At 56.2% G+C, this 16,716-nt stretch overlaps 8 protein-coding genes across 8 annotated transcripts; 1 reads left to right on the forward strand and 7 right to left on the reverse strand.

Moving 5' to 3' along the window:
- Positions 1–853: 853 nt before the first annotated feature.
- Positions 854–2,300, reverse strand: LTR77_000068 (uncharacterized protein; the record flags this gene model as incomplete). The annotated part of the gene is made up of 2 exons (XM_064797336.1): positions 854–1,423; positions 1,500–2,300. The coding sequence occupies 2 exons, from the start codon at positions 2,298–2,300 to the stop codon at positions 854–856; spliced, it is 1,371 nt and encodes a 456-aa protein (XP_064663570.1).
- A 689-nt stretch (positions 2,301–2,989) lies between these two features.
- On the reverse strand, positions 2,990–5,253 carry PCL5 (PHO85 cyclin-5; the record flags this gene model as incomplete). The annotated part of the gene is made up of 2 exons (XM_064797337.1): positions 2,990–4,734; positions 4,782–5,253. 2 exons carry the CDS (start codon positions 5,251–5,253, stop codon positions 2,990–2,992), a joined length of 2,217 nt encoding a protein of 738 aa, XP_064663571.1.
- Positions 5,254–7,593: 2,340 nt separating this feature from the next.
- Positions 7,594–8,274, reverse strand: LTR77_000070 (uncharacterized protein; the record flags this gene model as incomplete). Its single annotated transcript, XM_064797338.1, has 1 exon — positions 7,594–8,274. One exon carries the CDS (start codon positions 8,272–8,274, stop codon positions 7,594–7,596), a length of 681 nt encoding a protein of 226 aa, XP_064663572.1.
- Positions 8,275–9,034: 760 nt separating this feature from the next.
- On the reverse strand, positions 9,035–10,595 carry LTR77_000071 (uncharacterized protein; the record flags this gene model as incomplete). The annotated part of the gene is made up of 2 exons (XM_064797339.1): positions 9,035–10,287; positions 10,358–10,595. The coding sequence occupies 2 exons, from the start codon at positions 10,593–10,595 to the stop codon at positions 9,035–9,037; spliced, it is 1,491 nt and encodes a 496-aa protein (XP_064663573.1).
- Positions 10,596–10,876: 281 nt separating this feature from the next.
- LTR77_000072 (uncharacterized protein) lies at positions 10,877–12,258 on the reverse strand (the record flags this gene model as incomplete). Its single annotated transcript, XM_064797340.1, has 3 exons — positions 10,877–11,996; positions 12,060–12,124; positions 12,190–12,258. 3 exons carry the CDS (start codon positions 12,256–12,258, stop codon positions 10,877–10,879), a joined length of 1,254 nt encoding a protein of 417 aa, XP_064663574.1.
- A 272-nt stretch (positions 12,259–12,530) lies between these two features.
- On the reverse strand, positions 12,531–13,373 carry LTR77_000073 (uncharacterized protein; the record flags this gene model as incomplete). Its single annotated transcript, XM_064797341.1, has 2 exons — positions 12,531–13,187; positions 13,245–13,373. The coding sequence occupies 2 exons, from the start codon at positions 13,371–13,373 to the stop codon at positions 12,531–12,533; spliced, it is 786 nt and encodes a 261-aa protein (XP_064663575.1).
- Positions 13,374–13,682: 309 nt separating this feature from the next.
- On the forward strand, positions 13,683–14,914 carry LTR77_000074 (uncharacterized protein; the record flags this gene model as incomplete). Its single annotated transcript, XM_064797342.1, has 3 exons — positions 13,683–13,739; positions 13,789–14,556; positions 14,606–14,914. 3 exons carry the CDS (start codon positions 13,683–13,685, stop codon positions 14,912–14,914), a joined length of 1,134 nt encoding a protein of 377 aa, XP_064663576.1.
- A 770-nt stretch (positions 14,915–15,684) lies between these two features.
- Positions 15,685–16,691, reverse strand: LTR77_000075 (uncharacterized protein; the record flags this gene model as incomplete). Its single annotated transcript, XM_064797343.1, has 2 exons — positions 15,685–15,739; positions 15,766–16,691. The coding sequence occupies 2 exons, from the start codon at positions 16,689–16,691 to the stop codon at positions 15,685–15,687; spliced, it is 981 nt and encodes a 326-aa protein (XP_064663577.1).
- Positions 16,692–16,716: the final 25 nt, after the last annotated feature.

Genomic DNA, 16,716 nt, shown 5'->3' on the forward strand with positions numbered 1-16,716 from the left:
CATTGGTATGGACATATGGAATGACCAGGAGGCACTGCACCGTTGGCGCTTCCCACATTCTACCCCCCAACCTTTTTGGGCAGGCACTGAACACCAGCCTGATCGCTGGAGGCGCATGCACAACGGCGAAGTGCAAGAGAGACATATAAAGCAGCGGAGCATCATCGCCACAGTCCATTTCACGATCAGCATGGAGGATTGCAGAGAGATAGCGAAGCAATGCAAACATCAAACATCCAACTCTCCCTTCCCAACCCAGTCCCTTCCTGCCTCTTCCTCTACCAATGTTGAGCCTTTTACACCGCCTCGTCTAAGCTCAAGTCGCTCCTCGTCGACGCTCCAACCCGTCATCTCTTCTCTGCACCTCTGATCTCGCTCTCACATCGCCCTCGCACCATCTCCACCACCATCCACAGCCCAGCAACACCTCTGAGCAAGGAATGTAGGCGCACAATGAGACCTCGTCACCCAAAGAGCTTTAAAAGCGCGAAGTCAATTTGGCACGCCCATCACACAAAAATCAATTGCTCTTGGAACAGGTAAAGAGGGGTTCTTGCACGCCATGGACCCGTCGGAAGAAGGGGGCGTGAGACCGTGACAATGAAGTTCCACGATACCTCTCACCACTGCTGCGAGTGGGAGAGGGAAGGGTAAGAGAGGGGTGGGGAGGAGAAGGAGAAGGGATGGGGGATCTACTGAGAAGGTGGTGGTTTAGCAGATAAGCAAGGCAATGTACTCATGTCATGGTGGCAAGGCGCGTTCCAAAGCAGCCCAAATGAAGTCCAAAGGCAGACCCAAAAACAGACTCGCTGTCGTACACCCAACAAACGCCAACTCCCTCCTCCTACGCCTCTCACCTAACAAGCCACCAAGCCCCTCCCAAAATCCCCACCACAACCAGCGCAGTCAAAATCCCCGCGCCCGCCTTATCCCCCGTCCCCACCGGCTCATAGCTCGGGCCCGGATCATCGCCTCCCGTCCCCGCGCTCGGATCCCCCTTCGAAATTCCTCCCTGCCCCTGGCTCACAGGCCCATCCACGTCGTCGATGAGATTACTCTGCATGACCTCCAGCGCGGACATTTGCTCGCCGACGCCCGTGTCGCCATCCCAGGAGCCAGTGGTCCAGCGCATCCCGCACGTCGTCCCGGTGTCCCCGCCCGAACACGATGTCGCGGCCGCTTGCGCCGAGGATTGCAACAAGGGCATGATCTGGTCGTGGGTCCAGGGGGCCGCTTTGGTGGTGGCGGCCATCCAGCGACTGAGGTAGGCTTTGAAGCTGCGCTGGTCGACGTTGCAGTTGCCGCGGGGTTCGCAGGCCGCTTCCGTCATGATGGTGGAGCCGTCGGTGAAGAAGAATTTCACCGCGGCGTCGAGGAGGGCTTGCGTGCGCGTTTCCCAGAGGTCTTGTTCCGGGCCGGTGGTCTGTTCATTCACACGACATGGTTAGCATAGCCGCGCAGTACACCAAAGTGTGGGAATGGTGGGAGGGATGGCATACCTGATTCCACATCGTCGCCGCCCCCAGCAAAAACACGCCCGTATTATACGTCCACTGCACGGGGTTCAGACCAGTACAATTCTTCACATCATTAGTGCCATCATAGACCTGATACCCCTCGCCAATCAACCCAATATCCGGATTCGTCGCCCACTCCCACGTCCTATCCGCCCACTTCAGATACGTCTCGTTATGCGTGTACGCGCCCAGCCTCGCAGCCAAGTTGAAGAAACACCCGTTCGAGATGGAGTTCCGATACGTATACCCGGTGTTGAAGGAGAAGATCTGCCACTTCAACCCGCCCCCGCACGCATCCGTATTCCATCTCGCGGCCTGCGAGTTGAACACCGCCTGCGCGAGGGCCAACCACTGCGGTTTATCCTTGGGCGGGTTCGGGAACGCCACCTCCGCCGCCGACATGGCCGCAATCCCCCAAAAAGCCTGATCGTCATTCCCCAGCGACTTGCTCTGGTTCTGCGGCATGTAGTTGTCGTCCTCCCCGACCTGGAACAGCATCGCCTCGGTCGTCACGTCGTTGTACGTGCTGTCGCCCGTGTAGTACCAGTAGTCGATGAGCGCGCCGAACGCTGCGCCGGCTTCCCACCAGTAGTAGGGGTCGCCGAAGAGGCCCGGGATGCCGCCGGTCAGGTTGCCCGGGTAGAAGGCCATCATGCCGTCGGCGGCGGTGCGGGCGGCGTCTTTGATGGACTGTTTGTCGTCGAGGTCGAGCTCGAGGGCGGAGGCGGAATGCGCGGCTAGCAGCGCGCTGCAGAGGGCGCGGGCGGTGGTTCGTAGCTTCATGTTGGTGGTAGTGATGGTGGTGTCTGCTTCACTCCTTCACGCCGCTCGACGTCCTCTCCGTGAACGAACGTTGTTGTCCTCCGCGCTCTTGCCTCCCAGCCAAGCAACCAATGCCTTCCTTTTCCTCTCTTATCCTATCTCTTCTGCCGTATAGCAGTGTGTATAGATATCGTCAACGAGCGTGCACCAACTCCAATCCCTTCTCCCAGTCTCTGCACAATGTAGTTAGAAGAAGTGTCATCGCCATCGCCACAGCCCGGTTGCTTGGGAGGAACGCGACAATTCCAAGCCCGCCAAGTCGCGACAGACTTGGCCGTCATCAGGAGAAAGTCGAGAACGAGACTTTAAGCTTCGGGCGCAGCAATGATGAGCCAATTAGAGTTCGTATTCTCGTAAATCACGTGATCTGAGCGGCAAGAGCGACCATCGTCCGAAGGGAGCCAGGTATACAACAGACGCAACGGTCAATGGGAATGGCTTAGGAGCGGGATAGTTGTGGTATGATTATGCCATTGAAAATGCAGCAAAGCAACGCCACGCCATATAGACACCGCTGTCAAGACGCTCCCGCTCGTCGATACAACTACCTACTTCATTCACAGCTATCAGCACCATCTCCAGCTGCATCTCCACACCCACCTCATCACCAGCATCTCCACATCATCGTCTCGACGATGGTAGTACTCGGCCTAAGCGACCTCCCCAAACAACGCCCCGGGACTCAAACCCCGCTGCCGCTCCCGCTCCAACGAACAACACCCCCTCTTCTCACCACCCCGCCTCTCCACCACAACCCTCTGCCGCCCACTCCCACTCCTACTCAAAGCCGGCGGCGGCTGGACCTCTTTCTGCTGCTGTGCCCTACCGCCAAAACTGCTATTCGAATCCCGTCTCGTCAACATACCCCGTGCATAGCCCACAGCAGGAGACTCTTTGACGCACTCGTCCGTCTCCATCTGCTCAGACTCGCGTTCAAGCGCAGCGTCCTCTTCGGCTTCTTCGAGCATCTGCCGGACTTCCTCCTGCAAATCGCTGCGTCGTCCGCCGTGGGAGTTGCGCGCGCGCTTGCGCTTTTCCGCGGAGGAAGAAGTTGCGGCGGCGAGTTGCTGCGAGGGCGCATGTTTGGAGTGCTTATCCGGCCTCGTCAGGACTTTCTCGCTGATGGAGAAATCGGCTGGTTCGGGGCTGTTACAGACCATCGGCTCCGCTTCGCCGTCGTTGCTGACGAGCTGAGGTTCGCGGTAGGGCAGGGCGGTGTTTTCTTTCTCGTCGGTTTCGTCGACTGGGAAAGGTCGGAGAGGTAAGCCAGCATTGCGGCACGTCGCTTGGCGCGCGAGGCAGGCGCGGTTGTTGGGCGGGAGGGAGGAAGTGGTCGAGACGGATGAGATGGAGGAGGCGCGGGAAGAGCGGGAGCGGTCGGAGATCATGGACTCAGGAGAGGAGAAGGTAGAGGCGGAGCTGGCGATGGAAGGTCGCCGGGATGATGGTGGCGGGAAGACCTCGGTGGCACAGCGGTTAAAGCCGGCTTTCTGGGCCATGGCCATTGCGGCGCAGATGGACGGTCGACGAGGGGCGCCGCAAGTACTCGCTGCAGGAGTGCTTGAGGCGATCGACGTCGGTGTCATCTGTGGCGTTGGTAATGGACCCATGCGCGGCACAGCTGGCGGCTCCATGTTGGGGTTGGGTTCCAAGAACCGAGGAATGATTGTGGTAGGTGTTGGTGTGCCCTCCTGCGACATCGACTCCAGCTGTTGTGAAAAGTTGATGGTTGGCTTCGTAGGGGTGACAGGTGTTGGCAGCCCGTAGTTGCCCATGCACTGTATCGACCGCTTGTGCTTCCACCCCGTACTCGCAGGCACTCTGTCCAGCTCAGGTGTCAGCAGCGGAATGATCGCCTTCCAACTGGGTGGCAATATGTTGAAGCCTCCTGGAGACGGTGGCGGCTGCATGTGAGGCGTAAAGTCCAGCACAATCTCCGTCCACCGCTTGAAGATGGGCTCCGGTATGTGCAGCTTCCAGTTCACCTTGCTCAGGAATGTCCGCTCGTTGGAGTTGATCTCGCAAACTTTCAGGCCTGACATCTTACTCCAGGCTTTGGCAGAGTAGTTCCGGTCTTGCAGGTATTTGGAAGCCAGTATGAGCGCGGCCAGGAACATTCGCCGACCGCACATGAGTGCACGGCTGGCCGGGCAATCCATTCGCTGCTCTTGCGTGAAGTCACGCTTGGGTACGAAGGGTTTGATGAGGACAAGGTAGTAGAGCGCCACTTGCAGTGTGGAGTAGCTCGTCTTTGACCGTCGTAGGGTCTCCTCAATGTACGTCCGCAGTGGCAAGACGCCTTTCTCGCTGTTGCCCTCGCGACTGCAAGGTGGTACAGAGAGTGGCCAGATGACTTCAACCATTTGCGTTGCAGAGTCTTCATGCAGCCGAGATCCTTAGCTTGTGTTGTGCGTTAGATTGAATAGGAGTGATATGGCTTACCGACGAGGTTTTCGACAAAGTTCACCTTCCGCTCGCATTGTCGCTGGAGCGTAGGTGGCTTCTGGTTCCGGGACAGCGAGCATCGCCGCGGATGCTGTCGTTGCTGCGCTGGCACAGATGTGACGTCTGCATATGATGGCGGGGGCGGAAATGCGCCCTGCACGTTCTGGAGGAAGTTGACGATCCTGCATTGTTGTTGTTGGGATGGTGGGGGTTGCGCATTGTAGCTGTCGAGTGCAGCTTTCTGCTGCAATTGTGTCTGAGCATATGCTCGGTCTCTCGCATCTTCTTGGTTGCACCGGAAGTCATCCGAGATCGAGCTGGCTATCGAGCTCTGTACGGATGCCTCATCGGAGAAGACAGAGGCTTGTGATGAAGACGCAGACGAGGTGATGGATGGTTCGTACGTCCCGCATCCATACCCGCTTGCCGATTGGTAAAGACCATCAAGAGTCTGGTAGTCGACTTGCATTCTCGTGCTGCGTCTGTGAAGTGAAACAGGAGATCCAAGAGATGTTGTCCGTTCGGAGTGTGCTCGTGATCGTATACGCCTCCCGATGCGGAAGGACGTGCTAAAGGAGTGTCTGAATCGAACTCATGTGATTGTGTGAGCGCTTCAGTTTTGTCGAATCGGGTTTGTGTGTTCGTAAAGGTGTGTGTATCGTTTCTCAAGGTGGCTTTTTTCGTCGTCGTGTTCGATGTCTTTTTCTCAAACCTCCAATCCAAGCACGCGCAGTTGTTCCAAGTAGTTGTTGCCTCTTCCTCCGCAGTATAGCATGCAATCCAGCCCGCTCGAGTGGTGAATGCGCTCGAGAAGCTGGTGAGTGTTGCACGGACTGTATTCCCTAGCACTTGGGACCTACAGTGGCGGGTTCGATGGACTTGGTAGCAACGTTGCGGCTGGTTGGTGGCTCGGCGTATCTCGTAAAGGTGTTCATGTTGGCTGGTTAGTATAGTCGAATCAAAAGCAGGAATCCTAGTTAAAGTATCTGCATGCGCTTCGTCGTATACCAGCTGTGTTGTTGAGTGGAGAGTTCAGGCAGTCGTCTGAGAGACTATGAGTCGAGTGTGATGAGGTGAAAAGGTGTGTCAGAAGGTAAGGTGGTTGTTGGTGCTGAAGTGGAGGACGGGTGTAGTCGCTTTCAGTCGGTCTCGGTCGCCTTGTCCCGTCCTTGCAGCCGCAGTGGAATCGAGGGTACTAGGAAGAAGGCAGACGCCGGGATATGAGTAGTTGGTGAGGCAAAGGGTGAGTCAAGGCGGGTGTGGCGAGGCTGCGATGAGCCGCCGAGGTGACAAAGAAGGCCCTGCTCTGCTGTAGGCGCCAGGCGCCACTCGCTGAAGTTCTTCGTCGCACTCGAGGCAGTCCCGTGTCGCTTGTGTTGGAATGTCGCGCAAGTCTTCCGTCACTGTGCGTTCCTCTCCGCGTCCGGTATGTTTGTGGTCGTGGAGTTGGTCATGTTGCTGGCTGCTGAGAGCACGAAGAGGGGCCAGCTGCTGCTTGCTCTCCCTCGAGGCTGGCAGCAGCAGCACGGTTGGAGTCATCGCAGGCCTTGGCGCTTGGGCCAGGTGGCAAGAGCGATGATCGGGAAATGTTGCCACCACCCACTCTTCCGATCTTCTCCTTGTTCGGTGAAGACATCGCGGATCCGGCCCTCTCAACATCGACCATGAGAATACCTCTATACACGACCGCAGGACCATATCTGCTTTATACCGTAACAAGTACTGCCACACACTGTTCTGCGACCAACAAAGTTCATCCATCTCGCTTGCACTTGTCCGGAGCTCGCAAGAGCCGCCAGCAAAGCATCTCCATCACCGCTTGCAGCCATTCAGCAGTGCTCAAACTCGATACTTTAAGAGAAAGTTCATCGCTTCCACCACCCTGTCCGCGGTCACCATGCTCGCGCTCCATGGATTAGCATAATAGCGCAAGCGGTTGGTCTGCTGCCGACACAAGCCACTTTCAGTCCTTTTCAGCTCCGCAAGACTCATCACTCATCATCAGCGCGCCCTATCTCGAGTAAGGTAAGCTTCAGCTGTCGTTGCAACACCTCGCGAGAGCCGCTATTCAAGGAACAACAATCACCAGACGGAGAAACAAGAAGTAAGAAGCAGACTCATCATGCCTCATCATCGGACGTGGCTCGGACGGCGGCGATCTCCTCGCCACCAGCCAGCCAACTTCTCGACTTCGGCGGCAAACCACGGCATTCTGTTTCTGGTCACGACTGTCAGTTGAATTTTCATCAGGACACCACTCTGACACGTGTTGGTGGGCTGCAAAAAGAGATTCTGGGCTGTCGCGTGGAGCGTCACGAGTGCTGTTGCCTGTTCCGCGAAGCAGCGCGATGGAATGGAGAGGCGTAAGCGGTGATGCAGCTGTTTCCATTCGTGGGCTGGTCGATTCCGTTACCACGACTGCGTGAGGACGGCGGCCACGATGGTAAAAGTGTGCATCATGACCTGTCCGATACTGCAAACGCTTTGCTAAGCTACCGTGTTTATCGACTGAGCCGCGCAGCTGTGCTCTCGCGGCAATGATGCAGAATGTAGAGCTCCCTGCGAGAAACATGAGCATCGGCAATCGGAGTAAATGTTTGGGAAGCGACAGTAAGATGGAGTACACCACAGTTGTCCAAGCAGCATGGTGTCCTCCCATTAACTCAGGCCTCGCATCTTCCCTGACCCAAAGGTAAGTTCCCCTGCAAGTCTTTGATCTCATTCAAGCCGTTCGTATCAACAATGTCGTCCAAGCCTCCCTTTCCCTCCTCTTACGTTGTCCTTATAAGACTCTATCCACCCCTCTCCCTCAGAGCCGCTTCACCACACCCTCGCGCATCCTCCTTACACCACGTCCCAACTTCTCCACCCCGATCTTCCACTCCTTCAACCCACCAGCACACAAAAGCCTCCGCAGCTTCTCGCGCAGCGATTCGCTTCTGCGAACGACCAACACCTCCGCCTTCTTCGACTGAATATCACTCACGCTCCGATACACACCCCTCGGCCTCAACCTCTTGCCCCTAACCAGTGCATCGCCCTCCCACTTCGCATAATCCAGCACCGGCATCTGCATCTCCTCGTTCTCCTCTTCTTCTTCTTCTTCTTCTTCTCCTCCGGCGACGCGGATGGCGCCGAGTCCAATCTCCTGCTCCACAAACCGGCGGAGAGAGCGCGTGGTCTGCGACTCGTGCTTCTTTCCCACCGTCATGACTCCAGACGCCGGCTCGACTAGAGTGTTGTCCTGGGATGGCGAAGTGAAGGCAGAGTCCCTCCAGCTCTGAGCAGAAGCCGTGGTCGCCCACTCCGTCGACGATGCCCCGGAATAGTTACGCGTCTGCGTCTCGTCGCCGGATGAACTGTCGCTGCCGCTACTCATCGTTACTGTGGTGGTGGTGTGAGGCGGTGGCCATAGCTCATTCGTCGACGAGGGCGCGGTGTTCGGGAACGCGGACCAGTGGATCTGGGATGGTTGGCGGGTTGCTTGCATCGCGGGTGGTTGTGGTTGGGGTTGGGATAGGAGGGTCGGGTTGGGGTGGTAGATGCCGCAGGCTTTGCAGAATGAGGGGGTGGGTTTGGGGGGGCGGCATGCTGGACGGTTTGGCTGGCTGCCGATTCAGCTGGTGTGGCTGTTGTTGTGGTTGGATGAAGAGGGAGGAGGGGCGGAGGTGGAGAGGAGAGGAGGTGGTGGGGAGGTGGGATGTTTACGGTGCGTGGCATGACACGATACTTGAGACGCGTGGGACGCGTGAACGGGAGGATGTCTTGAATTCGGTTGTTGGGGCGACAAAGGTGAAGTGGGACAGAAGCAAAAGAGTGAATTGTTGAAGGCTATCAGCCGGCTGGTCTCGGGGTCTGGAGTAAGAGAAGAGACGGCGGGAGAGACGCCATCACCAGCCGAACTGACATGATGCTGCCAAGTTGCTGCCGCGTGGGCGATGTTGCGGCATATTGGTGTTGGCCAGGACCCGAGGTGAGACTTTGATGGCTTTGATCCTCACCTCAACAAAGCACTCGAGGAGCCGAGCACTCACTCTACACAAGAACAAGACCAACGGAATAATACCCACTTAGCAAGACGCCCGAGAGGATGTCCAACCCCAGCCGCCCTCACCTGCCGCCTCCCAGACGCCCCAGCTCGCCCGGGTGACACCCGGACAGTCTTCTGTTCAACTAGTCTTCGAGCGAAGCGTAGATGCGGATGCGGCTCGCAAGAAGCCCATGGATCTTAAGCTGAGTAAAGGCATTTATTAATCCTCACCAGGCAGCTGCGTCGTGAACATCCGAAGCATCTCGTCGTCCTGCCTCACCGCCCACTCAGGACGCGGCGACTCGTACCCCTCCCTCATTTTCGGCGGGAGCCATAGCCGCGAAGAAAGGTCTTGTAACCACGTCTTTATATCGCCATCTTCCCCTTTGCTGAACTCGGCGCGATGACTTTCTCCCTTGAACTGCTTCCGACCCTGCGCATCGATTGCCACTTCCTTTGCGAAAGCCATCCACGTATTCCTTCGAGCCCTTCCTTCCTTGGGAGGTGCATCTTTCCAGCGCTCGATCGGCCAGAGGATCGTTAGATGTTCGAAGGCGAGCGGCTGATGAATGACCTGTGGCAACTCGCGGAGGAAAGTCTCCCAAGCGTTGATCTCGCCATCTTGGTTCTCACGCAGCAGTGTAGCCTTCCAGATCGAGAGCAAGGTCAGCTGCTGGGACTTGCCGATGATTTTGAGGAGGAGTCTGGGGTCGACGTTGAACATGCCCAGGTCCAATCGGGAGAGGCGCTGCAAACCTGGCGAGCTCATGACATTAGACGGATCGTGCGGCATGCTGAGCCATGACAAGAAGTCATCTTGTCTGGCTTGATGCCGCTCCCAGTAGAAGTTCAGCCGGAGATGTTCCAGCGCTGTTGTATGCCGCAGGAAGTACTTGAGTACGCCGCACGAGGTACTGCGATCATCGTCGGGAGGGAACCGAGACGGGTATGAGGGCTCATCATAGTCTCTCTGAGTACTCAGCAGCAGCGTCTTCAACCCCGACAGGACCGGAAGAGCTTTCGGCTGTAGCCAAGACGATAAAACGCTGAACGATCGATCCGGTACATCGACCTGTCTCGTGAACACCTCAACGTGCCGTGGACGTGCTGCAGCGACACCCAAGGCATAAAAAACGAGCGGGAGAACAATCCCCGGATCAGTGTCCTCCATGAACCTCCCAGCCTGTCGATCATACGTAGGCTGGCTGACATTCTCATTCCCTGCAAGACCCCATGACCAGCCGTAGCTTTTCCAGCTCTGGTCGGGCTCCCGTGAGCGTGGTGGTCCCTCTGCGTCATGGAATCCGATGAGCCGCAAATTGGGGAGTTTCGAGAAGGCGTCGACGAGCATGTCACGCGCACCGCCGGTCAAGACTAAGATGTCGTGCTCGTATTCGCCGGTGTAAGTTCTGTGCACATACATGGCCTCGAAGTTCTGGTTCGTGCAGAATTTTTCGAGGACGATGATGACGTCTGTCATATGTGTCAGTACATATTGTCAAAAGCCAGTGGCGGTCGTCATTGGGAGTCATGATTTGCTTACCCGTAAGGCATGGAGCGAGCCTTTTGTGGTTGGCAATGCCGACGAATGCATCGAGGGAGACTTCTTCGATCATGAAATAGCGCCTTGTGAAGAACTCTCGCGCGAAGCTGTCGAACAGGGTTGCTTCGACATGTTTGCAGGTGCTGCGAAAAGCTCCCAGCTCGATGGTCGTCAGGTATGCAGAAGTTTGCACCAGAAGCTCAGGAGGCAAGCGGAGGATATGTGCAATGTCGGCCATAGCGAGAGACCTCGACGGAAGATCTCGAGACCTGAACTCCGCGTGCAGTGGTCAACAAGTCATCAAGCGAGTCTTCACAGCGAGGTGATTGATAAGCATAGAAATGGTATGGTGCACTGCTGCTGGAGGAAGCGCTCAGAGCGTTCATAGAAGTACCAAAAGCGCCAAGACTGCGGCTGAAAACACACCGGTCCAGCCTCCCAGACGTGGAGCCATGAGTAGGACAACCCCCCATGGCCTGCGGCTTAAAGAACGCCATACCAGATAGGCACCGTAGCGATCTAGAGCTTAGCCCTCGGGACCTTCTCTTCACCACCAATCCTCCTCCCACTCTCGTCAAACTCGATCTTCTTCCCACTTCGCAAACTCTCCTGCAGCGCACTTCCAATCTGCACCGCCTTGACCGCTCCCTCCAGTCCAAACGGCAACGGCTTGTTTTCCAGACAGCACTCGGTAAACTCATTCGCCTCGGTCACGAACGCCTCCCCGAACCGGCCGAAGTAGTCGCCCGGGATTTCTCTTCTCACTCCAATACTCTCGTGCATCTCGACCAGATTCTGCTGCGGGTTGCCGTTCACCACCATCTTCCCCTCCGTACCTATGATCTCAGTCATGTCGTGCTGCCCTGCCGCCATCATCCGGCTGCCGTAGAAGTACGCAATCTTGCCATTCCAGAACTCGACGATGCCGACGCCATTGTCCACGTCGCCCCATTTGCGTAGGCCGGGCTGGACGGCTGTGATCCCGAAGGCAGCGACGGACTTCACCATGCTGTCCGCGCCAAAGTACCAGAGTGTGAGGTCAATGTCGTGGACGTTGCAGTCAACAAAGATCCCGCCGGAATACTGGGCGTAGTCGACGAAGAAGCCTGAGGGGTCGAGCTTGTCGCAGGTCTGAGAGCGGATGATGCTCGGGACGCCGATGTCTCCCTTGCCGACACGTGCAGCTACGTCCCGGTAGGACGCATCGAAGCGTCGTGAGAAGCCGCACAGCACTTTGAGATGAGGTTTGCGTCTTGCGGCTTCCAAGACGCTTTGGCTGATTTCAACACTGGTGGAAAGTGGCTTCTCACACAGCACGTGCTTGTCCAATTCGATAGCTCGGATTGCCTGCTCCGCGTGGATGGTGGTGATGGTGGCGATGACAACGGCGTCAATGTCCTCCTTGGCCAACATCTCCTCGAAAGAACTGTAGACATTGACGCCGAAGGGTGCCAGATGGGTCTCAGCCCAAGCGCGACATTTGGGGCTGGGGTCGCAGGCGGCGATGAGGGAGGCTCGTGGAGTTTTGCCTAGGAAGTGCTGAGCATGACGGGCGCCCATGCGGCCAAGGCCAGAGACGGCGACGCGGAGTTTGCGGAGAGGCTGGGCCATGGCCGCTGTTTCTGGAGGAGTAGATGAACTGGATAATGTAGAGGGAACAAGGTTAGAGGAATAGAAGTGCTGCATAATGGAAATTTCACACCGACTCGGTGTCGGAGCGGACGGAGGAGATTGGGATGTGAGCGGTGAGAGGGCGGAAGCTATGAACTGGAGAGGACGATGAATTTATACCTAGCTGCTGCCACCGCTCTATCCAGTGTATATATGCTTACCTTTTGGAAGAAGACTGCAGTGGCCGATTGTTGCTGGTATTGGCGAAGAGCAAGAAGGTTCAGCAGCATCCTGCAGAGGTGGAGAGGTGTGGTGGGTCGGAGGCAATGGAGCGGGAGAACCAGATCGAGGGGATGACCCGACGGCTTGGCATCTCGTCGGGCCGAGAAAAGCCGTCTCTCCTGGTCGACAGCAGCCACAACAACGCCACCGACATGCAGCGGCGGCCCACAATGTTGTGATGATATGGAGAGCTTGAGCATTTGGAGTATCTTTGACGGATTGGCCCTCCAGCCAATCCTCTCATGCCATGGCAAGGAAGGACGCCATCGCTATCCATTAATCACCTTCCCATCCATCCTCCATCAACAGTCAACACCTCACCACTAACATACATACTAGCCCGGCTGGCTAAATACACCACACTCCCCTTGAAATCGTCCGGCGAGCCCCATCTCCCCGCCGGTATCCGCTCCAGAATACTCTTGGCTCGGTTGGGGTCATTGATCAGAGCCTTGTTCATATCCGTCCTGATGTACCCAGGAGCAATGGCGTTGACATTGATGCCCTCGCTCGCCCACTGGTTGCTCAAAGATTTAGTCAGTTGGGCCACTCCTCCCTTGCTGGACGCATACGCCGGGATGTTGAGACCGCCTTGGAACGACTGCAGTGACGCAACGTTGATGATGCTGCCTCGTTTGCCGTACCGGTCTTTGTCTCGCTTGAGCATGTGCGCTCCGACGTCCCGGCAGAGCGTGAAGACCGTGGTCAGGTTGACTTGCAGGACCTCACTCCAGTCTTCGTCTGGGAACTCGTGAGCTGGGTGGCGACGCTGGATGCCGCCGCAATTCAGGAGGATGTCGATTTGATGGCCGTCTGCGAGCACTTTGGGCACGAGCTGCTTGATTGATTCCTGAGATGCTAGGTCTGCCGTATAGATCTGAGCCTTTCGGCCGAGCGACTCAATTGCTTCTTTTGTGGTCTGGTTCGACTCGTCTCGCTGTGGCAGTGTTAGCACCGCTGTGAGAAGACGGTAGGTCAGGATAGCATTTATTACTTGCACCAGCAACACATCTGCTCCCGCTTCGGCAAAGGCCAATGCCATCGATTGACCTATGCCTCGAGTGCCTCCCGTCACCAAGGCTGTCTTGCCTTCGAGCGAGAACAACTGCTGTATGGTCGACATCTTCTACCTCTTCCGACGATGTCCTTCTCAATAGATGGTATGGTATTCTTCTTGTCCGTCCGTCATGATCGCTCCTCAAAAAACGGCCGGACTGACTTCACAGCTCACCTTCAAACGCCGTCTTCAATAGCCGATGTCGGGTGGAGGCACATCACGAAACACTGCTCTACTGCTTCAATATTCTCTTGAATCGTTTGATACAGAAATATCATACATACTGTGTTCGCTTTGTGGCCTCTTAGCCTTCTTATCAACGGACAGAACCTATACATTTGGGAACCTTTCCCTGCTCAATGAACTTCTAGAGATATGTCTGACCAAGAGATCAAAGCCTCAGTTCTGCACGCTGTCAAAGATCTTCGAGTAGTAAGTATTGCTCATATTTCGTATCTACTCATGGTTAATCGACCGCAAGGAATCCCGTACCCTCCCACCTCGATCCCCAGAAGAACTCCAAATCCGCATCGCCTCCACCGGCCTCTGTGGCTCCGACCTCCACTACTACACCCACTTCCGCAACGGCGACATCCTGGTCCGCGAACCGCTCTCCCTCGGCCACGAATCCGCCGGTATCGTCGTCGCTACCGGCTCTTCCGTCTCGACTTTCCAACCAGGAGACAAAGTCGCCCTGGAAGTGGGTCTGCCTTGCGAGAAATGCGAACGTTGTAGGGAGGGCAGATATAACATCTGCAAGGAGATGAAATTCCGCTCTTCGGGGAAGTCGTTTCCGCATTTCCAGGGCACGTTGCAGGAGCGCATCAACCATCCGGCGAAGTGGTGTTATCGCCTTCCGGATGAGATGAGTCTGGATGTTGGTGCGCTATTAGAGCCGTTGGGTGTGGCGGTACATGCGTTTCGGCGGAGCTTGATGCCCAAGGGAGCGAACGTGCTGGTTTTTGGCGCTGGAGCTGTGGGGTTGTTGTGTGCGGCTGTAGCGACGATTAGAGGGTCAGGGAAGGTTGTGATCGCGGATATTGATGCTGGGAGGTTGGAGTTTGCTGTGAAGAACGGGTTTGCGCACAGCAGTTTTACGGTGCCGATGCGGAGGGGGAAGGATGTCGACGAGAGTCTGGCTATTGCAAAGGAGACGGCGGGAGAGATTGGGAAGGTCGATGGGGTCGGGGAGTTTGATGTGACGTTTGAGTGTACTGGCGTGCCGTCCTGTGTGCAAGCTGGGATATATGTGCGTTTCTCTTCCCTTTCTCTTGGACTTGATACTGACGGTTTGACAGTCAGTAAGGTCAGGCGGCCGCCTAATGCTAGTCGGCATGGGCCATCCAGTCCAGACCCTCCCACTCGCCGCAGCCGCACTCCGAGAAGTCGACATTGTCGGCGTGTTCAGATATGCGAACACGTATCCAGAGAGCATCGAGATCGTCCAGCAAGCGGCTAAAGCCGGAATCGACCTTACAAAGCTTGTGACGCATCGGTACACCGGGCTTACAGCTGCGCCAGAAGCGTTCCAGATGGCTGGTAGGACGAAAGATGCGGATGGGAAGTTGGTGCTGAAGGTCGTGATAGATAGCATGAACGAGCCGTGAAGCAGTTCGAGCGACTTGGATTTCGAATTTTAGCGTTATATTGAGCAAGTATGTGTACATACAATTGGGAAAGCACCGCATCCAAGTTTCCCGCATATGATCAAGATGCAACAATCTGCCCTCTCTCACAGGCTGTCCCAGCAGCAACAGAACCCATCCGTACCCAGCCTCCCTGATCGCAAATGTCGAACATCGCCCCTCCATCAGTACACATTAACGCCCCAGGGTCATTGCAGTCGCCGTCCGGCCTCGCCCTCACCACCCGATCGTCGCGGTAGTATCCACGAGGCGTCATCCCTTGCTGGCCGTACTGCCTCGTTGAGCCGGAGTAAGGCGAGAGGTATGGCAAGCACTCCATGCCGTCTGAAACATCTCGAGGGGAATTGTAGCTCCATGAGGAGTCACTGTCCTGGGTGCAGGTCTGCCATGTGTTGATGTCGGTGCAGATGAAGGTTCCTGGTACGCACGGGAGGTAGCGGCTCAAGTCGCCCTTCGCGAAAGGTGGGTGATTTGATGGAGGACGTGGTTGCGATGCGGGGGTGGACTGGATTGGAGCTACTGTGCCAGTTCTTGTGACGACGACTGTTGAATGATGGTTCCATGATCGAGTGTAGGTGCTACGACTGGTCCATGTCCTCGTGGTCGATCTTGTGGTGTACTGTCTCGAGCTGACTGGTGTGGGCCTTGTGGAGGCGTGTCTCGAGCTTGATGAATGGATCATTGTAGTTGGAGTGGCGTAGGCGTTGCAGGCCCAAGTACATGGGCTCAGCTCAGAACACTTGTAGCCATTTGCACATGGACAAGAGGCGGATGTTCCGGTACAGGCTGAGGAGGGTGCAGTCGTATAGTACGATAGTGAATGAGTGGTCGTGAATGTTGTAGTGCTTGGGTATAGCGTGACAGTCCCCGTGTCTGGACAGTCAATAGTGAGAGTAGTCGTTGTGTATGATTGCGACGGGTCTTCGGCCTGGCTCTGGACGGCTTTGACGTTGGAGCCGAGTTGGGAAACACCGTATGCCGACATGTTGCTTGGAGGCGACCCTCCTGGGGCTGTATCTGTGCCGTACGCAGAGACGTTGCTGGGCGCAGATGACATCTCGGGCCCTGTATCTCTCAGAGCCAAGTATGTCTGCCCGTACGGGGTTGGTTCATCACAGTCGCCCGGTGTCGGTGGATCTGAGCTGCTTGCTGTTCCTCCGTAGATGACATCTGGGCCAGGATTCGGATAGATGGGATTCTCGCCTTCTGTCGTTACGCAGTCATTGAGGCCTTCGAGGTTGGCCTTCCAGATGTAGGGTAGTTGGTCGAAAGCACTGGTTGCCTGTCTTCTGCGTCGTCGCTTGGTAGCTGTTGATGAAATGTCCACTTCTGCACAGTTCATGTAGAACTCCCGGTTGCCCTCAAAGTTCTGCCAGGTCCAAGCAAGGAGCGCTGAGCCGGCTGATGCGTACGATGGGATGGTGAAGTTGTAGGAGCTCGTCAGTGCGCAGCCACCGATCATGCTTTTGATCACATGAAAGGTCGCTCCTTGATCATAGGATAGCGATATCTGACAGCTCCCGCCCATATGGGTTGCACTTCCTGCTAGTGTCATCTCGTATGTGGAACCAGCTGCGTATCTCGCAGTAGACTGTATCGACGCATCATTCTGGTAGCCTTTGCATGGGAAGTTGGAGCCATCGGAGTCCAATGGCGAAGTCATGTCGTAGTCGATATCGGTGTAAGAGTTCTGTGGGTTGAACTTGCTCCGTATAGGATAGGGATAGCTCATCTCCATGTGACATGTTGCTGAAGGTACAAGG

This window comes from Saxophila tyrrhenica (genome assembly GCF_035928015.1).
Source record: "Saxophila tyrrhenica strain CCFEE 5935 chromosome Unknown scaffold_1, whole genome shotgun sequence".
NCBI classification, from domain to species: Eukaryota; Fungi; Ascomycota; class Dothideomycetes; order Mycosphaerellales; family Extremaceae; genus Saxophila; species Saxophila tyrrhenica.